Source organism: Accipiter gentilis, chromosome 8, assembly GCF_929443795.1.
Source record: "Accipiter gentilis chromosome 8, bAccGen1.1, whole genome shotgun sequence".
Taxonomy (NCBI): Eukaryota; Metazoa; Chordata; class Aves; order Accipitriformes; family Accipitridae; genus Astur; species Astur gentilis.
Genome location: NC_064887.1, coordinates 44,322,234 through 44,341,707, shown reverse-complemented (window position 1 = coordinate 44,341,707; position 19,474 = coordinate 44,322,234). Strand labels below are relative to the sequence as shown.

The 19,474-nt window shown below is 59.3% G+C and overlaps 1 protein-coding gene across 6 annotated transcripts; it reads left to right on the top strand.

Annotated features, from left to right (window-relative positions):
• On the top strand, positions 1–19,129 carry TLE2 (TLE family member 2, transcriptional corepressor). Of its 6 annotated transcripts, none has more exons than XM_049808040.1 (20): positions 49–512; positions 631–728; positions 1,442–1,505; positions 2,890–2,934; positions 4,912–4,974; positions 5,218–5,292; positions 5,751–5,940; positions 8,225–8,241; positions 11,647–11,748; positions 12,067–12,111; positions 13,403–13,543; positions 14,663–14,804; positions 16,080–16,240; positions 16,657–16,733; positions 17,082–17,331; positions 17,532–17,779; positions 17,899–18,046; positions 18,129–18,279; positions 18,417–18,493; positions 18,578–19,129. In XM_049808040.1, exons 1-20 carry the CDS (start codon positions 489–491, stop codon positions 18,683–18,685), a joined length of 2,226 nt encoding a protein of 741 aa, XP_049663997.1. In that variant the 5' UTR covers positions 49–488; the 3' UTR covers positions 18,686–19,129. The 6 variants fall into 6 exon arrangements, 5 of the variants coding, with proteins under 5 accessions (XP_049664000.1, XP_049663999.1, XP_049663997.1 ...); XM_049808039.1 differs by having other exon boundaries at positions 50–512; positions 5,748–5,940; XM_049808041.1 differs by lacking the exon at positions 2,890–2,934 and having other exon boundaries at positions 50–512; positions 5,748–5,940.
• The last annotated feature ends 345 nt before the right edge of the window (positions 19,130–19,474 follow it).

Genomic DNA, 19,474 nt, shown 5'->3' with positions numbered 1-19,474 from the left:
GGCCGCTCCCTCCCGCCGCCCCGAGCCCTGCGGGCCCCGCCGCGTCCTGCGGGGACGCGCCACCTTAAGCGGGCGCCGGCGGACGGGGCGCTCGGGGCCGGCGGGGCCGGGCGGCAGCTCCGCCAGCCGGGGACCGCCGAGGCCCCGCCGGCACCTCCCGCCCGCCCGCTCCCGCCTTCTCCCTGCCCCCGCCCCCGGCCCCCATGGGGGGCGAGCGGAGACCCCGCGGCCGGCGGGCCGCCCCCCCCGCCCGCCCGCCCGACGGCAGCCGGCTTCGCCCCGCCTGAGCCGCTCGGCGGCCCCGCCGACCCCCCGCCTCCGCGCGGACTCCGCGGCCCGGCCGCCCTCCCGCTGCCGGCGTCGAGGCGAGGGACTCCCGAGGACCCCCGGAGCCCGGCGGGGGGAGCTCCCCCGCCAGGGGCGGGGAGACGGGCGGGGAGCAGGGGCCGGGGAGCGGGGGCGCCGGGGCGGGGGCCCGGGCCCTCAGGATGTTCCCGCAGGGACGGCACCCGGTAAGTACCGGGGCGACCGGGAGCGCGGCGGGGGGGGCCCCGCCGGGCCGAGCCGAGCCGGGCTGGGCGAGGGCAGCGCGGCGGAGCCACAGCCTCCAGCCGGTCCGTCTCTCCCCAGACCCCCCTCCAGCCCGGGCAGCCCTTCAAGTTCTCGGTCCTGGAAATCTGCGACCGCATCAAGGAGGAATTCCAGTTCCTGCAGGCTCAGTACCACAGGTGAGGATGCAGGCGAAGCGGGGCTGCAGGGTCGGGAAAGGAGCTGCGGGCGGGGAACCCTCGTTTTAGGCAGGGGCGTGGGGCGGGAGGTGGAGAGGCGAGGCTTAGGGGGCAGGAGGTGGCCGGGGGTCAGGCAGGGCTGCGGGCAGAGGCGAGCGTCCGGAGAAGGGGCATAGGGGGACTGAGGGGAGTCCGGGCACGGGGGGAGGATGGGGCGCAGACCAGGGTGCGAGTTGGGGCAGGAGAAGGTGGAGAAAGGGGTCCCGGTGAAAGGAGCACTTGGGGAAGGATGGGAGAGGGGTCTAGGCTGAGGGGTAGTGTGAGGCTGTGAATTGGGGCGCCAGGTCTTGAGTGGGGGTCCCAAGGGGAAGACTGCCCATGGTTCGTTTCATCCGGCTGAGCTGGGTGTAGGGTGACGTGGAGGGGATGGCAGCAGCGCTGTGGGAATAGAGAGCTGGGTGGGTGCAACAGACCGTGACTGTCCGCTGGGGAGCGGGAGCTGTGTGGGCAGCACGGCCACAGGGGTTCAGGTTCCTGAGGGATGGCAACACCAGTTAGGGGTCAGTGTGTGACAGCCTCACAGCCCCATGAGACTGCGTGGGGAAGCGGGAGATGTGCCAAGCTTGCCGAGGTCCCAGGGTGGAAAGTGGGAACTGGAGGGATGGGGTGGGAGATGTGGGTCCATGAATGAAAACCGTGGATCCTCTTTGCAGCCTGAAGCTGGAATGTGAGAAGCTGGTGAGTGAGAAGACAGAGATGCAGAGACATTATGTCATGGTGAGCTACCCCTGCCCTGTCCCCCCTGCCTCCCCCAAAGCATCCCTGACTGCCACCCTCTGGTGAGGTCCCAGGGTCTGAGGCTCCACTCAGCCACTCATCCAAACGGGCCAGCGGCCTCCCTGAGCCACCCCTGCTGGGGGGATGTCTGGCCTGGGTGGTGGGGCTGGGGGGGTCTGTGAGTTAGGAAGGAGTTAATTGTTATTCCTAGCAACGGTTGGCTCTTCTGCTGATGTCTGCTGCCACTCCATGCTGCTTGAGCCCAGGAATCATGCCATCGGTTTTGTCTCTTTTATTTTCTTTTTTTTCCTTTTTCTGTTTGGCCTTCTAAGAGATCTCCCCCCTCCTCCCTGTCCTTCTCCCAAGGTAGGGGTGTCTTGGAAGTGATACCCCAAGGCTGGTGTTTTGGGTGGAAGGGGAAGCTGCCTTTAGAAGGAGCAGTGCAGGAGCCCTCCACAGTTGCCAGCATGGCGTTAATAGGCCCTGACACCCACCTACCCTGGGCACCAGCCAGAGGCAAGCCTGCTGCTGGCAGCCCTGGCAGGAGGGGGAGTAGCTGCTGGAAGGGAGGGAAGAGGGTGGGAGCTGCAGAACCGCATTCCCTCTCCTTCAGCATCTGACATTACCAGCCCCCCTAGGGAAAGGGGGAACCCAAATTATGCCATCCAAAAGGCAAACAGACCTAACCTTGGGCAACCTCCTTCCCCTGGGTGATGACAGCCCTGTCCGTGAGGCCAGAGGTGTACTGGGCTTTATCAGTGTCACAGGGCACGTTCCTGTCACCCACCAGCTGGGATCCCTTCCCACATCCTGGAGGCTCAGGGTTTTCCAGAGGTGGGCTGCCACCTTTGAAATGGGCTTTGCTGGAGGAAGGCAGGTCCTCTCTGGTCCCCCCCTTCTCCCTGTCCTCAGGAGTGAGGGGACAGAGTCACTAGTGACTGGTAAAAGGTGTAATCTGATGTCATCTTTGCTTTTGTGCAGGCATGGCCACCCTTGTGACTAAGATGGGCAGCTGCGTCAGGGAGCGGGTCTGGGTTAGGAGTGGGAAGGGACAGGCCAGGCCAGGAGGGGGATGTGGGGGGCAACGGGGCTGGCTTACACTGGCTTAAACTAATGCAGAAATAGCAGCGTAATCATTACAGGTGTTAAACAGTCTACACTGTGGCTGCTCCCTACCTTGTCCCAGGCTTGTGGCACAGGTCTCAGCCCATGGTGTGCTGGCCAGCTGTTTCTCATGGGCTGGGGGGGAGCAGGGACCCTCAGCAGCAGTGGCAGAGTTCGGCTGGGGGGAGCAGGGGCGGGCTGACTGCCAAGCTGCTGGCTGGTAATGGGCCAGTTGCTCTGGGCAGCTCCTAACCAGGCTGTGTTGTGATTTTGCTCTCAGTACTATGAGATGTCGTACGGACTGAACATTGAAATGCACAAGCAGGTAAGTGAGGTGGGGTCTGGGCCAGCAGCAGGGGATGATGGGGAAGAGGCCGATGTCTCCCTCATCCCTATGCAGCTGTAATGGCACGGGAGACATAGCATGGCTCTGTGCGAGGGACTGGCCTGCAAAGGGGTTCAGTGGCTGTCAGGATGTGCACTGTTGAGTTCTGGTAGGTGCACTGACACAGGGCCTCTCCCTGCCATCCCAAAGCACCTCTCAGAGCCTGGCCGTGAGCCCTGTGCACGTACCTCCCTACAGCAGTTCCCTGGGGCCCCAGATGCAGGAGGGAGTGTGGAGGAAGCAGCAGGAGCTGGAGCCCAGAGGCAAATGGATTGTCTTTCTTTTCTTTTTTTTAATCCCCTTTTCCTTTCCCGAAGCCAGAGGAGTGTTTTCACCCTTCCCTGGTTCCCCTTTTGTTCCAGCGTTAATTTGCTTTCCCTCTTCAGATTTATCAATCTAGTCATCACGGGCTCTCTGCCAGGGAAATTAGTTTGGACCAATGCCTGACAAAGTGGCAAGTCAACTGCCATATTCCTCCAGCTGGCTCAGCCCCTCCGAGTTTGCTCCTTTTGTTAGCAGGGAGAGTCGTAGAGCCCACAAGCACGTTCCTGCCATCCCCACATGCTCCAAGCTCTGGTGGGACTGGGACCCAAGGGTAGCCCGAACCACATGGGGCCAGGGACTCTGCCTGTGAGGTGACAGAGGCAGTGGCCAAGTCGTTGAGGAGAGGGAGCCCTGGCCCACCCAGGTCCGGCTGCTGGCTCTGTGTGGGCAGGAGAGGTCCGGAGGAGGGGTGGGTCTCTGGCTGCCAGGGTCCTGCGTGGACACCAGGTCAGTGGCTGATGCAGCAGCTGGGACCTGCGGGTGGGCGCAGGTGTGCTCCTGGGGCGCAAGCAGCCTTTGAGCACAGCAGGTAAATGTTCCCTTTGTTCTTTGCCGGCTTTGTGTGTGGTTTGACCTCTCTGCAATGCTGTCAGGGATTGTCAGAAACCTGAGATGAGAAAACACTTCAGAGCAGCCAATCCCTCCGCTAGTGCCAGGGTGGATTTGCAGTGGGTACGGGGGATCAAGTTTTTCCCAGGAGGCACGGATTTCTTTTGGAGGGGCTAGGCTGGAAGCCACAGTCCCTTCCCTTGGGAAATGCCGCTTACCCAGTGGCGATGCAGCCGGACTATGGGTCTGTCTATAATCGCAGTGAGGAGAGGACATGCCAGGTCCTCTGCATTTCCTCGTTGCTGCTTGCTGGGCAGGGGACAGGTACAGGGGTGCTCTGTGCCTCTGCTCCCCCTCTGGAAGGAGCAGAGAGAGCTGCTGGCTGGTCTGGGGCTTTGGCAGGGGTGGGAGCAGGTGTCCCTGCTCCTGCCAGGGCAGGGAGAGCAGAGCAGGTACCACTGTCGGTCCCTTGCAGGGTTTCTCTGGCATGATGCAGAGAGGACTGAATTTGTTTGTGTGAATTTTGCGTCCCCCTTGCCTTCCCCTTGGTTTTGAGTCCAGTGTTCAGGGAGAGAGCAAACAGCATGCCGATGGCCCGCTGCCAGCGCTTGCGGCTCAGCTCTCCTCCTTCCCTGCCAGCCTGCCCGCTGGCTGTGAGAGCGGCAGCCCACAAAGCCAAGATGGGTTTGGGCTGAGCAAAGCCAGCTGGGCTGTGAAAGGACTGACAGCTCGGAGCTCGGCTTGGCCTGGATCCATGGAAGGATTTAGGAATCGGGTTCCCTCCCATGTGCCTGGGGGGACCTGACAGCCTGGGAGGGTCCCGCAGCCCTGGGCAGAGTCGTCCCTTGGCAGCAGCTTGGGAAATCCCAGCAGGGACGCAGAAGCAGCAGGAGGATTTACGTTGAGCGGGTGTGGGTGGGGAGAGTTTAACTCCTCCGCAGAGGCTGCGTGTGTCTGCAGGATGCTTGGCTGCCCTCCTCTCCGCTGGAGGGGACAGGATGAGGCTCAGAGCCTCTCCGTGGTGATACCTGCTTCCTCTTTCAGGCAGAGATTGTCAAGAGACTGAGTGCCATCTGCGCCCAGATTATACCCTTTCTGACGCAGGAGGTAAGGGGGAAGGCAGGGCATGTGCACCGGACTGCTCAGGCTTCTCTTGAGGACCTCGAGAAGGAGCGAGCCTGAGTCCAGCCTAAACAGTGGGAGGTTCGGGGTGGGGGGGAAGACCTCTGTACCTGGGCTGGAGGGATGGGAAAGAGGGCTGCGCAGCCCCAGGTGGCTGGGGCAACACTGAGCTGCGTGGTGGCTCTGGCCAGGAGCACAGTGTGACATCCCCATGCTCTTCCTTCCCAGCACCAGCAGCAGGTCCTGCAGGCTGTGGAGCGGGCCAAGCAGGTGACCATGGGGGAGCTGAACAGCATCGTTGGGGTGAGTCCTGCTGCCCAGCCGTGGGCGAAGGCTCTTTTCTGCTCAGGAGTTCAGACCACTCAGTGCAGTGATGGGGGAAGGCAGGGTTTTTACTACTTCAGTAACCCCAGGGCTGGTCCCCTAAGGTGAGAGGGTTTGCCACTGTGTCCCAAAGGCGGTGGATGGCCTCTGGGATCCTCCCTGGCCCCTGCCGCCCTGAGCAGAGGCTTGGGCTCGTCTGCCATGTGTTGGGATCACATCCATGACGGGGAGGTAATCGAGGTGCCCTGGGTGGAAGGGGCAGGCAATGTGACCCAGACTGTGCAGCCTCGACAGCTCTGCTCCCCTCCTTGTCCTCGCGTGCATCTCATCCCATTACGCTTGGCATCGCGGTTCATGCAGGAAGCTGAGGGGTGCTGGGCATGGCTGCGGCTGTCTCCTCCTGAACTGAGGACCATTTGCTCTTTCTCTTTCAGCAGCAGCAGCTTCAGCATCTCTCCCACCACGCATCCCCCATCCCGCTGACACCCCACCCCTCCAGCATGCAGCCTTCTAGCCTGAGCGGGGTCAGCGGCACCTCAGGGCTCCTGGCCCTCTCGGGGGCATTGATGGCACAGTCTCACCTGGCTGCCAAGGAGGACAGAGTGGCCCAGGATGGGGAGAACAGAGGTAAGGGGAAAAAGCACAGCTGGATTAACCCTTTGAAGGCTGGCTGAGTCACTGCTGGGCAGATGTGCCAGAGGTGCACAGGCAGTGCTGGGGAGGGATCCTGCTGCCTGCTCTGCCTGTTTCCTGGGGCTCCTCAAAGCCTGGCAGCTGCTCCCTGGGGCCAGGGGGAGCGGCAAGCACTGCGAATGACAGATCCAGCTAATTAAATATCTGCAGCCCTGGGAGGCTGGCTGTATTTCTGACCCAGGGAACAGCTGCCATGCAGTGAAGGGGGAGGGGGGGGGGGGCAGCTGTGTGTGCACCCCAGACTCTGGGCAGCAGGGTTCTGAGCACATGTGTGTGTGCGTGCATGGGTCTTCCTGCTCCCCTGGGTATTTGCAGTGTGTGAGGGTCCCAGCTCCACCAGGCAGCTGGGAGGGTGTGAGATCCCCGCTGCAGAGAAACCCTCTCTGTTTACACCAAGGTTTACACCAGGTAAAGATCTGATGCCCTAAGCTGAGACTTTAAGGGAAAACACTGTTGCAAGCCCCTGGTAGAAATTGAGAGCCACGGGTCTGTGGCAAGGAATTTAGAAAGCAGAGCCTTATTGCCTGTGTGGTGCCTTGTAAATAGCCGTAATTCCTCATCCTTATGGGTTCCTCCTCCTATCAGGATCACAAAGTGCTTTACAAACATCATCAATATTTAATCACCGTTAAATCAGTGCTCTGAATGCTACTGGCAGGCCTGGGCCAAATTAATAACACCACCCAGCTTTGCTGGTGGCTTGTTGCTACTGAAGCACTGCATGAAGGAAAAGCCACTCTGAGCTCAAGTCACCTTCTGCAGAGCGCAGGCACTGGGTGTTTTTGCTGACAGGAAGACTGAGGCATGGACAGAGGGCTCTGGGCAGCAGGGCAGCTCTATGGACTAGAAACAGGCAGTAAAATTCAGCAGGCGTAGTGATGCTCCTCTGCAGACTCCTCTGGGGAAGGTGCTGGCTGCTGCTCCCCATGTCCCCAGTTCGGGGCCTGGAAATGCTGCTGGGACAGGACCCAATGGTAACAGCGAAACTGGGCACTGGAGGGGGTTTGTTGCATTTTCCTAATGTCCAGTTTTGCTTGTAAGATTTCAAGGTGGTGAAAACAGCAGCAGGAAATTGTCCGTGTCTGCTTTGTGCACCTGTACGCAGGTGTCTGGTTTTAGTTCTGTCAGTGTTTCTTTAAGGATGGCCTTCCACCGAAGGAGAAAAACAAACTCCAGAAAGAGGATAAAAGCAGGCTGTGCTGTGCCTGCCTTAACCCTTAGAGACTCTGTCAGCCTGTGCTTCCAGCAGCAGCTCCAGCCGTGCACAGCTGAGCTGCTCCTTGGCAGGGGCATCTAGCCATGGCAGAGGGCACAGAGACACCCAGAATAATTCCTTTAACAAAAAAAAAAAAAAAAAAATTTCTGTATGTGGCTTGGCTTAATCCCTGGTGCTCTGCCATGGTTAGCTGGAGCTGGTGTGGATCAAGCTGAGCCAGGGCTGAAGTGCTGAAGGCAGGCAGCCAGTTCCTCTCCTTCCCCTTTCCCTGGCTTGGTGCTGACCATAGCCTTGGAGTAGCCACCCACACGGAGAGTCCCTCACCTCCTGAAATCTGCCTGCCTCCTTTTGCCAGCAGAGACTGGGACAAATTTGTTCTTTCCACATGCTGATGTGATCATTAGGAGTGAAAATCAAGCAGGAAGGGTTGCTAGACCCCAGCCCAAGGCCCCATGCTTTGGTTTATAGCAAATGCCTGGGACTTCTTCCTTCAGCTTGGGGAGGTGGACCTGTTTTGTTGTGCAGGTAAAAAAGCCTCGGAGGGTTTCCAAAGCAGGGCTTTTTAGCATGGCTTCCTAAGGAAATAGGATGGGTGTGATTCAGGAGGTCTCAGCTGGCCAGCTGGCTTGTCCCCTCCTGGCAGCCTTGGACCCATTGCCACGTCCAAGGAAGAGATTCCAAAGAAAGTTGGATTGAGTTTCTTGAAAGTAGGTGGGTGGATTAGAGATTCCCCCTGCTTCCCTGAGGAATACTGTTGGGCTCACCTCCTATTAGACATCAGAGAATCCACGCTGCAGACAGGCAAAGTGGGAAATCGGGTGTGATTTTTTCTCAGCTTGTGTCCTGCTGTCTCCTCCCGTGTTGCCCTGCAGTGTCCCCCTCTCCTCCCTACCTGGGTACTTGGGACGCAGCCTTCGCATTAACAGCCTCTTCCTCTCCTCCCCTTTGCCTCGCTGACACGGACCTGCCCGGACGCTCTCCCTGCTGCCGCCTGGGCTCCAGAGCGCACCCCGAGCCGGGTAAGTCACACTAGCACGCCTGGCTCTGGCCGGGCCGGTGGCCTCGGCTAGCCTCGATGCGGGAGCGAGTGGACAGGCTTTCGGTCCACGGGGCCCTGCCTGGCAGCCTGCCAGCCCCCGGAGTCAGTTTGAGCATCTCCAGGCAGGAGGCAGAGCTGGCTGCCAGCTCCTGGGAAGGGCTGCGGGTGCTGGAGGAGCCCGGCTGCAGGGAGGGCACGCGGGGGCAGGGGTGGTCGTGGCTTTGGGGCAGCTCCTGGCTGAGGCTGGCAGTGCGGGCAGGCGCAGGGGCCGTGCCTTCTGCAGGCGCTGTAGCTGGCTCCCTTGGCAAGAGATCACAGTAGGATTTCCAGGAATGTTTTGTTTCCTGACCTTTTCAAAGCAAACAGCCCAGAGGTAGCCGAGATGTCCTCTGTCTGATGGTAGCCTATGATGCTGCGCTCCAGCACAAGGAGAGGCAGTGGCAGGGACTGGGGTTTTGTTCACACATGGGGCCAGGTTGGGGTCACAGGGCTCCTTGGGCAGGCGAGGCAGCAAGGCAGGCAGGGCAGATCCAAGTTGTTCTCTTGTACACCTCAGCCCAGGCATCCTGCTGTCCTTTTCCTGTGGACTCCAGGTCTCCCATTAATTTCTCCTGATGTGTGGGCTCCTTTCCTCCCCTTCCCTCCCCAGCTTGGTGGATAAGAGTAGGGTACATCTCCCCCTGCCACCGTGAGTCACCTTTCAAGGCTGTCTGTGTTTGCACACAAGGTGACTAGGGTGACAGGCTGTCAGGACTGGCCTTCCCCTGGGTACTGAGTTTGCAAGGGCTCAGCATGGCAAAAAGGTAAGGGCAAGCTGGGTGTAGGTGGCGAGAGGGACTTGGGGCAGCTCTGCCCTCTCTCGCAAGCAATGCAGGGGTCCTCACGGGGCTGGGCCAAGTCTCTGAATTTGAGGAATTTTGGGGTCATCCCTGTTTCTCAGTGGAGCTGATTTCCCCAAGGGCTAGAAAAAGCCTCCTTCCAGGCCAGCCTAATGAGGGGGGTCCTGACCTATGTCCAGCTGTGCATTCTCACCCTTTTTTATCCAGGGCAAAGTGTCCAGCCCTTCTGCTGTTATCCTCAGCAGAGCCCAGCGCTTCTGCCCTGGCTCCTGGGGCAGCCCAGTTCCTCTGGTGAGCACCACTCCATGTGCAAACCCAGCTTGAGCCCCAGGGGTGTGAATGCACAGGCTCCAGCCCTGCTGCTGCACCTGAGCTGGCATCCGCTCCACTGGCACATGCACGGTGGAGGCAGTGCTGAAATGCAGCCGCGTCTAGGGTGCAACAGAGCCATGCTTGAACTCCACTGTGCTGCAGGCTGGAGAGTAAATCCAGCTGCAGTGTGGAGGGTGGGAGCAACCAAGTGGTGAATGTGTGTGTGGGGATGGAGGGGAGTTCAGGAGAACATCTGAGCGGAGAATGTAAGACAAAGGGGCTCTGCTTATCGTAGCCTCTGTTCCCTTTGCTGGCTTGGATGGGCTGTGTTTGCATTGGGATTTTGTAGCCGAAGGTCCTGGGCCACCTCAACTCAGAATCTTTGCTGATGCAAGGATCTAAAGGTCGAGGGCTGTGCCCGAAATAACCAACTCTCTCCTTTTCAAGGAGTTTCCAGTTTAGAAAACACCCTGAACAGGTCTCCTTACCTAAGACCAGTGCTGCCAGCCCCTCTGCAACCCTTGGCTGCACCCTCCCTTGAAAAATACCCCCCAGCCTGTCGTGAATCCCTGTGACTCCCTTCCCAGGCTCCATAGCTGCAGTAAGCCAGAGCTCCAGCTCCTGGTACAGGCAGGAGAGGGAAGGGTTAAGCCCCTCCATTGGGGAGCAATTGGCATTGATCTTCATAGGCTTGCAGTCAGGTGGGAGAGGAGGAGGGAGAGATGGTCGCTGTGCTGTACAGGATGAATCACCCGGTGATCCCGTATATACCCCGGTACCTCCTCCAGAGATCACTCAGGGGACAGGGAGCATCCTTTCTGCTCCAGTCAAGGTTCTTAATCCTACTGTGCTGGAAAAAATTGACTGTGTGGGAGTCCTGGGATGAGGCATTTTCTCCTCGACCCCTGGCATGAACAGCTCTGCAGAGCAGGCCTGGGAAGGTTGGGGAGCTGCGCCCCAGAAACTGCCCCAGCCCAAGCACCGTGGCTGCTCTGAGAGGAAGGGCAGCCTCTCTGGTAACTGGTGTCAGCCTGGTGTTCCTCTGGTTTGCATGAGAGCCAGGGGGCTGCAGGTAGGCAGGCACTGCTTGATTGCATTATCATCCTCTAAGCAGCGAGCTTTGGGGGCAGGAGGGGATTTGAGACACCCCTGCAGCTGCTGGCAGCATCTCAGGGAAGCGGCATTCATCCCGCTTGGCCCCATCCTGCTTCCCAGCCTGCTGGCTCCTGCAGCGGCAGGGTTAAGGTGAAGTAAACACATCTCCAGTGGGGATTTTCCACTCCGCCATGCCTTGTTATCTCCCGAAGGGGCGGATCTGCTCTCCAGCGGCGCTGAGGATGCTGCCTCGCTCGGCTCCTGGCTTCACACAGCCCTGCGTGCCATGGCTGGGCCAGGGCATGGCTGCGACCCCTCGTCCTCCCCTGTCCCTCTCACAGCAGGGCTTATCTGCCGGCTGCGGCTGTTGCCCTCCTCCTGCCCCGTTGCCCACTCCTCCGCTCTGGCAAGGAAGGGGAGCCTGTGGCTTTGGGGTTTTGGGCAAGGCTTTGTTCTCTCCCTCTTCCTCCTGTGGGCTGAGGGACCGGCTGTGCTCTCCCTGGAGAGGGGCGGGGGTATGGGGCCTGGCCAGGTTTGAGGGGTGAGGGCAGCTCACTTTGGAGTCATTCTGCGGCCAAGCTGAGAAAGAGAGGTGAGGGTGTGTTGGGGCTCCATGTGGGTGAGTCTCTGAGCACCCTAAAAATGCATCTGCCTACTGCCCATGCCGGGAGACCGTGGGCAGCCAACCCCCAGGGATGGTCCCCATCCTGCTTCCCTTCTCTCTCCCTCATCAGACCTGAATGGATGAATTTGGGTCTGGAAACATCTTCCCCAGCCTTGCTTAAGCACCAGACTTAACCCCATCTCTACCCCCAAGTACATTTGGCTCTTAGAGGACTCTTGGCCAAGGGTGCATGGGATGCCAGTAAGGGAATGCCACAGGTATCTGTGCAGAGGGGGAGAGTAGTGCCTCCTCCTTCAGCCCTGACACCTGCTTGGTGGGGGAAGGGGACCCCTGCCCCCCAAAACCGGCTCTGGCACAGGCTGCACAGCTAGCTGGCTGGATGCTGGACGCTGGCTGGGTGTAGCCAGCAGCGCTGGGAGGTCTCTTGCAGAGAGGAAATGCATCTGGCAGGGCTTTGCAGGCTGTCTGCTCTCCTGCCGGCTCACATGCCTTCCTCTCCCCCTCTCTGGCTCAGAGCGTTTCTGCTTCCCCTCCTGAAAGCCTGCAGGATGAGGAGCGGACGGGAGGCACGGGGCTGAAGCGGAAGCGGGAGGAAAAGGACCTACCGGGGCATTACGTGAGTGCACCAAAGAGCGTGGCTGTGGGAGCTCTGGGGCCTGGGCCCTGGAGGTGGCTGGGGAGCTCTGTGCCTGCCTCCGGTGCGGATGGCTGTAATCCCGCGAAAAGAAATGAGCAAAATGAAGAGCCCCGGGGAGGGCCCTCAGCCAGAGGGTTGAGTCGCTGCCTGCAGGGTGTGGTGTTGGTCCACAAGAAGTGATGTGCGGGAGAAAATGGGGTCTCTCGGCTGGCTGGGGTCCTGTGGGGCAGAGCTCAGAGCTTGGTCCAGCCTCTCCCGCTCCTGACTGGGCCTTTCTGGTTTTCTTCCCCCTTGCAGGATAGCGATGGGGACAAGAGTGACTACAACCTTGTGGTGGATGAGGTAAGCCCACACCCTTAAGGGCATGCTGAAGCCTCGCGGGGTATCCCGTTCAAGCAGCTTTAGGACTCTGGTTCCCGAGCTCAGGGGTTCGTTAGGCTCCAGGTCATTGCTGCTGGGCGGGAGTGGCCAGCCAGGACATGTGCCAGCCCTGCTCTGGTGTGTTCATGCCAGCCAAGGCTGATTCCAATTCGCAGTGCTCCAGGTGGAAGGTTGCGCCAGCCAGGGCTCAGCTTTGCCAGCCATAGACTTGGCTCTGCTTCACAATCCCGTTTCAGCCCCTCTCCTGTAGCATCCCATATGGGGAGGCTGATAAGCTGCGATGAGAGCCCCGGGGAGCTGGGGTTGCTGCTGGCAGCTCACGCTCGTGGAGGTGGCAGGAGCAGGCAGGCACGCTGTGCTGCCTTTGGCAGGAGAGCTTGCAGCACACCCCCAACCGGCCTGGCCCCGCCAGCCCCTGTCCGAGCAGTCTCATACGGTTCCTGGCCTTAGAGCAGCCTTGACTTTACTGAGCCCGTGTCCATGTCTCGGTGCAGGGGGTACGCTGAATTTCAGTCTCTTGCAGCCAATCTGTCAGGCGCTTATGGTACAACCTTCCCTGACCACCAAGGCAGATACAACAGTACTTTATGCCAGCCCCAGCTATTCTTGGCAGAGATAATGTTTTCAGGGACATCCCTTTTCCTCCCCTGGAAGACTGGGGGGAAGGGACAACACGTGATTATTTTTTTTTAATTATTATTATTTTTTTCCTCCTGCCACTTCCCAAGAAAATACAAGCCCTGAAAGGAACATGAGCAGGAATTTCTGCAGGAAAGGACACTTATAAAAACTGCTTGTCAGTGTAATTATGGTGATAAAAATCACAGCCCTAATTGAATGGTTGTAGGAGTGCAAGAGCTGATGGGTGGCCTTGCCTCTGAAATGCTGTCGAGAGGCTGCCAAGAGGTCTTTTCTCAATTCCTTGGGTGTGCTGGTCACCATCCCTCCTTGTGAAGGCATCTGTGGCCACCAGTGTCCTCTGAATCTGCTGTCACCTCTAATTTTGTTCAGAGAGGAAAAATCAAGGAGGTTTCTCGTCCAGGGGACTGGAGCAGAGCTGAGGCCTCTAAGTGGATGCTCCTTGTTAATGCCGCTCAGGCAGATGTGGGACAGCGAGCAGCTGGATGAGCAGCTCATCTGGTAGGCGGGGTGGAGCAGATGGGGGCTTGATGGTCCCTACTGGGCTCTGTGCCTGCCGTCCTGTGCAGAGGGACTGGGGTTCCCCCTCCCCAGAGGCCTCTTCTTCCCCCAGGACCCCCCGTCGGAGCCTGGCAGCCCCGGCCGTGCACCCAGCAGCCGGCTCCCGCCAGCCCGCCGGGAGATGCCCGAGAGCCCTGCCTCCATTGCCTCCAGCCGGAGCGCGACGCCCCTCAAGCCGAAGGACCAGAGTCCGGTAGGGAGCAGTGTGGGCAGCGCAGGCTGTGGGTGGGTGGGCAGCAGGGCCAGGGATGTGGCCCCAAACTTCTCTGTAGCCCATCTGCCACAGCCCGAAGGTGGGTGAGGAGATGCTGGTGCTGAGTGCTTGGTACCCACTGCTGGACTCCCAGCACTGGGAGCAGAGGTCCGTGCCCTTGGAGGGAGGCTCATCATCTGCTAGGCAGAGGCCTGGCTCTGCAGGTATTTTCCATCTGGCTGCCTGCAGGATTCCCCAGAGCTGCTCTCAGCAATCGATTTTTTTTTTTTTTCTTTTTCCTTTTTTTTTTCCCCTTCCTCCTTACCAAGCACCAGCCCAATGCTCAGATTGAAACATCAGCTGCGGGAAGGGGGAGGGATGTTTCTGCTGCTCCTTGGCCCTCCCAGCCACCACAGGGATGGAAGCGATGTATCCCCACCATCCCAGGGTCAGGAGCCAGCTGGGGGCTGCGGGGAGCAGCAAGCGGCAGCTCCCCAGCACAATCGGATTAGAGCAGACAAAGCGCCCTGAGCAATCTGCCAGCACAGCACGTAGCTTTTCTCTGTTATTAATTTTTTTTTTCTTTGCTGGTGTCGGCAAAATCCCCAGGCAGAAAAAGAGGAAGAAATAGGAGAGGCAAGAAAAAAAGAAAGGAATAAAATAGCTGTGGGGATCGGAGAGGCCGTTTTGTCCCAGGCATCCTCCTGGTCCTGCTCCCTGCAGGCTGGGGATGGGGATGCCCCAGTGCAGGAGGGATTTCACACGAGGGAGAAGCAAAGGTCTGCGTAACAGCCCCACGGGGCATCATGCTGGCAGCAGGGTGCTGGATTGTGGCAATTTGGGGTGACCCAGGGTTTGCATTGGGCATTTGTACCCGAGTGGGGGGAGCGGAGACATGGAGATCCTTCCAAGCCATGGCAAGGGTGCAAGGGGCAAAGGAGGAAAGGAGAGGGGATCGGACCCAGGATGGCCAAGTCCCCATGCAGCTCTGGACAGCAGTGGTGCCTCTTCGTGCCCCCTCCCAGGTGGTTCGAAGCCATTGGCAGGCACGTGGTGCTGGGGATCGCTCTCACGAGCAGCGGTCCTGCCGCTGAGGCTGCTCTTTCCTCTGCCACGCAGGCCGACCCTCCAGCCAGCGCTCCCACCTCCAAGCCCGTCACTTCCTCGCCGCCCCGCGACTCCCTCACACCCGGCCCTGGGCCCAGCTCGGCCGCCTTGCTCCGGCAGCTCCCTGCCAAGGCACCTGCCACCGACACCATCAGTGAGTGTCCGGGGATAGCGGGGGGTGGGGGGGGTGGGGGGTGTTGCACTCTGCTGCGGATGGTGCTGTGGGGCTGGGGTGAGGGGAGGCAAGATGCTCTGTCCCATCAGCAGATCTGGGGGGGCTGTTTCGCTTCACGTAATGGGGTGGATCGACCATGGCCACTGCGTGCACCTATGTGCAATTACCACGTACGTGATTGCCAGTGCTTTCCTGGTGGGCTCAGACCTGCTGGAAGTGGTGTGTCGATGTGCAGAGCTCTTTGCTACAGCTCTTGGGGGCGGGGGGGGGGGGCGGTGTGCAGGTGTTTTGTGAGGAGAGGGTCATTTTTATCTGACAAGTTGTCATTTTGGTGTCGCTATGTGAAGCGGCATGCTTCAGGCCTTGGCTGCAGGGGTAGGAGGGGTGTCCAAGTGCCACCACCGGCACACAGGGATGCAGGAGGCCAGGACACAGCCAGCCTCCTTGTGCAGGTGAAGATCTCTGGTAGGGATGAGGGTCTGTGTGCACTGGGTGCTGGAGCGACCCTGGATGGGAACCAGCTGACTCAGGAGCCCCTGTCAATGGCTGCCACCTTCTGAAAGCACAAGGGAGAGGGATGAGGGCTCAGTAGTGGCCTCTGTGGTGGCTGATGGTGAATTAGTCATACCCCCTTTTCCTGCCTCAGTTTCCTTGAAGACATTTAGGGAATCCTTGGGAAGAGGTCTCTGGAACAGCTTGGCCACTGTCTAGCCAAAGAGACCAGAAGGTGATGGGAGCTAGCCCAAGGGAGAAATAAAGCCAAGACTGGAGACATTAAGCCCTTGTCTGGGCTAGAAAATTACAGCAGTTTAGCAAAAATTGAATTGGAATCGATTTCAATAAACCATCAAAGCCCTGCAAGCTAAAGCCACTTAGCCATCAACTGCAGGTAACTCGGCCTGGCCAAGACTGAACTGGCATTGGCAGCAGAGTTGAGGATTGCTGTGGATTAGCGGCTGGTCCGTGGTGTGTCCTTTGGAGGGATGGAGCCATTTGATCTTCCATGCTGCATCTGCATGGAGGTCCGTGAATGATGGGACTCGGGAGCCGCCCCTCTCCTTGGGTCTTTGGCTCCCAATCCATAACCTGCCTGCCCTCCTCCTGATCTGCTGGTTCATGCCAGGCTTGGCTGGCCCCAGTGCAGAGGTGTCGCTGCCTCTTGCTGCCTGGTTTCTGCCAGATGCCCTTTTCCCTCGCGTGATGCTCGCTCACACCCGTTGGCCAGGGCCCATGAGCAGGTCTCTCCTCATGCAGCTCTCCGCAGCCCACTGAGCATGTCCAGCCCCTACACATCCTCCTTCGGGATGGTGCCTCATGCCACCCTCAATGGGGAGCTCCCAGCCTCCAGCATGTACATGGGCATCCACCTTTCGCCGCAGGTCAGCAGCGCCATGATGTACGGCCGGTCCGCGATGGTAAGTTGCTGAGGGAGAGATCAAGTCTGCTGGCACATGTTGGCTCTGCTGCCTGTCCCCTGCTGTCCTGGGCATGCACTGTCCCTGACGTGCAGTATCTGCACTGCTGCAATGAGCTCAAGCTGGGGGGGGGGGGCGGGCGGGGAAAGCAGGCTTAGGAAGGTCTCCCTTCTGGAGGTGTCTGGGGGCAGTGAAGGCTGCAGAGCTCTCAGAGAAGCCCCCACTGGTCCCACTGCTATGTAGCTATGTCTTTGGGAGTCCATTTTGGCCTTTGTCACGTGTGTGTTGCGGAAGGGGCAAGCAGGGACCTCGCCCAGAGCCAGGCTGGCCTGGTCCTGGGGCATGCAGGGAAAGGCATGAGCGCAAGCCTTTGTGTCGCTGGCATTTGCTTGTCATGTGCTCTTTGCTTTGTACAGGTGGCTTTTGAGTCCCACCCTCACCTGAGGGCTTCCACCATCTCATCTTCACTCCCCACCATCCCTGGAGGGAAACCGTAAGTGCGGCCACACACGAAGGAGCTGCAGGGAGGGTGGGCACCAAGGGGCTGAGCTGTGCAGCATGGGGTGGGTATGAGGGGGGTTCTTCTTCTCCAGGGTTCATTTCTACACCCAGCAAGTGTAGGGCAGGGCCTGGCTAGAGTTTCTCTCCACTTCTGAGTCCAATGCTGTCCTTTGGTTCCAGGCAGCTGGTGGTAACAAGGAGCTGGTTAATTATATCCCTCATTAGCCAGAGTGCATCACACACCTTCCACCTGGCTCAAGCATGGCTAATGGGAGAGGTCAGCTCCTGCACTCAGGAGTCACTCAGGAATTGTTCAGCCCTCTCTTCTGCTCTCTTCCAGTGCCTATTCCTTCCATGTCAGCGCTGACGGACAGATGCAGCCGGTGCCTTTCCCACCCGACGCCCTCATCGGCTCTGGCATCCCCCGCCACGCTCGGCAGCTTCACACCCTGACCCATGGCGAGGTGGTCTGCGCCGTCACCATCAGCAATTCCACGCAGCATGTCTACACCGGGGGCAAGGGCTGCGTGAAGGTGTGGGATGTGGGGCAGCCAGGCACCAAGACAGCTGTGGCTCAGCTGGACTGTTTGGTAAGGAGGAACAGAAAGCCATTTGTGGGAGGTTGGGAAGGGGAATGTGCCTCTGTTACAATGGAGGGGGACAGAGGGTCCTTTAATGTCAGTGATGAGAAAAGGAGATCTATATCTCCCACACACCCCTGCCATGCACTGATCACTGATCTTCATTCACTGATTCTTCATTTACCCCATTCCCTGTAATCCCAATTCAGAACCGTGACAACTACATCCGCTCCTGCAAGCTGCTGCCTGACGGCCGGAGTCTTATCGTGGGGGGGGAGGCCAGCACCCTCTCCATCTGGGACCTGGCAGCCCCAACGCCCCGCATCAAGGCTGAGCTCACCTCCTCTGCCCCCGCCTGCTATGCCCTGGCCATCAGCCCCGACGCCAAAGTCTGCTTCTCCTGCTGCAGCGACGGCAACATCGTGGTGTGGGACCTGCAGAACCAGACCATGGTGAGGTGAGCCTGGGGCAGGCGGCTGGTGGCACAGGGCAGGAACAGGGCAGGGATGCTGGGTTTTAGGAAGCTGGCAGCCCTGACAGCCATGCTCTTGCCCTCTCTGTCCCCCTTTTTCTCAGGCAGTTTCAAGGCCACACAGATGGTGCCAGCTGCATCGACATCTCTAACTATGGCACCAAGCTGTGGACAGGGGGGCTGGACAACACGGTACGGTGCTGGGACCTGCGGGAAGGGCGTCAGCTGCAGCAGCATGACTTCAGCTCCCAGGTAGGGACTGGGGCTGACTGGGAGCACCATGGGGCTGGCTGGGACCTGCTGGGTCACTGCCTGACCCTGTCTCTCTCCCTAGATCTTCTCCCTGGGTTACTGCCCAACGGGAGAGTGGCTGGCAGTGGGCATGGAGAGCAGCAACGTGGAGATCCTGCACGTCACCAAACCTGAGAAGTACCAGCTGCACCTCCATGAGAGCTGCGTCCTCTCCCTCAAATTTGCCTCCTGTGGTAGGCGAGCCCTATAGTTTCTGCTTGGGCTGTGCCCAGCCCCAGATGGGTCCTTTTGTGTCGTCGTCGTCCCCCCCCCATGCTTGGCTCCCCTGAACAGAGTCCCAAATGCTGACCCACTTTGTCTCCTGCCCCAGGGAAGTGGTTCGTGAGCACGGGGAAGGACAACCTGCTGAATGCCTGGCGGACACCCTATGGAGCCAGCATCTTCCAGGTGCGGGGGAGACATTTGGATGGGGGGATGATGGCGGCTTTAGCCACCAGCGCAGCACTCACTGCCCACCTCTCTCCTATTCAGTCTAAAGAGTCCTCATCTGTGCTGAGCTGTGACATCTCCATCAATGACAAATTCATCGTTACGGGCTCTGGCGACAAGAAGGCCACCGTGTACGAGGTGGTGTACTGAGGCCCCATCAGTCACCATCCCTCGTCCATCAGGGGAAGGGGTCAGGTATTGCCAAAAGCCACCGGGGCTAGTGGAGGCCTCCCATGCTGGGCCAGCCCTCCTGCAGCCCTGCTTTGCCTCCTCCTCCTCTCCTTTCAGCCAGCCTCCCAGTTCCTGCCCAATGTGTTACAGAGGTGAAGGGGAGAGCTGGAGGTGAGCACTTGTCATGGCCAGGCATGGCCTGAGGCTGGACAGCACAGGGGCTGGTCTGAGCATCCTACAGCCTGTCTGTCTGTCAGGATGGCAAGATGAGGCCAAGAGTGACGGAGATAGTGTTGCTCCTGAAGTATTGCTACTGATTTAATAGCACCCATTTTCTGCTGTGAAACAGCTGTAAATTATCAGTAAAGAAATGTATTTAACTGTGTTTTCAATCCCTTACTAATAAAAAAGAACAAAAGCGTGGCTGATCTCACTGCAGGATTGATGGAAACCTCTCCCAGCAGTTGACTGCCAGCCCCAGATCGTCTTAAATAGCATCTGCAGCTGTGCCCAAGAGCCAGGGGCTCAGCCCCCTCCCATGGTGGCAGTTGGGGTGCAGGGTCCTGCCATGGGGCTGGGGGCGGGGGGGCAGAAGCAGGAGCTGCTCCCATCCTGCAACCCCTCAGGGGTACAGAGCGAGGGTCACCTCAGCTGCAGCTTCCCCAGCCGCATGGTCCCACTGGGCTCGCTCTCTGGCAACGGCAAGGGCTGGGCTGTGAAGTGTAGCTGGGGGGTCCAGGATAGGCCCCTGCCCTCCCTTGGCTGGCA